This window comes from Charadrius vociferus, unplaced genomic scaffold (assembly GCF_000708025.1).
Source record: "Charadrius vociferus isolate BGI_N301 unplaced genomic scaffold, ASM70802v2 scaffold232, whole genome shotgun sequence".
Classification (NCBI taxonomy): domain Eukaryota; kingdom Metazoa; phylum Chordata; class Aves; order Charadriiformes; family Charadriidae; genus Charadrius; species Charadrius vociferus.
Window position 1 is genome coordinate 98,385 of NW_009647009.1, and position 650 is coordinate 99,034.

The following is a 650-nucleotide window of genomic DNA, read 5'->3' on the forward strand; positions in this document are numbered from 1 at the left end:
AGCAGGAACACTGACTTAAACTACTGCTTCCTTTCTAAGTAACCTCTTAAGCAGTATTTCGTGAATTCTAGGCTTGCTTTCCTGCCATTTCTGCAGAAAACTACATCCATACTTTCAGTCTGGGCACCATTTATTAGCTTTGTGTCTACCTCAGCTTCCTCCAGGGAGGCTTGGAGTTCAGATTTCTCCTGCTCAATCTGCTTCTTGATTTTCTCCAGCTCATGAATCGCCTTTCCTCCCTCAGCAATCTGCTCCGTGAGGTCGGAAATCTCCTCTGTGGGAACAAAGACCAATGGCATGGTCAGGCACAGAGCTGCATGGGAAGGGCCCTGCGGTGGTGACAAGCACCTTTGCTGACCTGCAGGCACAGACCCATGTGGAGCGGTGGGTAGTGGTGGATAAGGAGAAAGCCCTGCCAGGAGCAAAGAGCCAGGGACTTACGCTGCAAGTTCTTGTTCTCACGCTTGAGCGTTTCCAGGTGGTCCAAGGACTCCTCATAGGCATTCTTCATCTTAAACAGCTCCGTGCTGAGAGAGCGAGACTCCTTCTGGGAGGCTTCCAGCTCAGCCTGCGTTTCCTCATACTTCTGCTTCCACTCTGCCAGGATCTGAAGAGAAACGGGGCGTGAGTGTGGATGTGGCACCCAGGAG

General features: G+C 51.7%; 1 protein-coding gene across 1 annotated transcript in view; it reads right to left on the minus strand.

The window, feature by feature from the left end:
* Positions 1–650, minus strand: part of LOC104295657 (myosin heavy chain, skeletal muscle, adult-like) — a 17,971-nt gene that overhangs the window by 2,580 nt on the left and 14,741 nt on the right. Inside the window, exons 29-30 of the mRNA XM_009895424.1 lie at positions 442–607; positions 150–274 (exon numbers count right to left, since the gene is read on the minus strand). Of these exons, the coding sequence (XP_009893726.1) occupies positions 150–274; positions 442–607 (291 nt within the window). The remainder of the gene's footprint in view (positions 1–149; positions 275–441; positions 608–650) is intronic.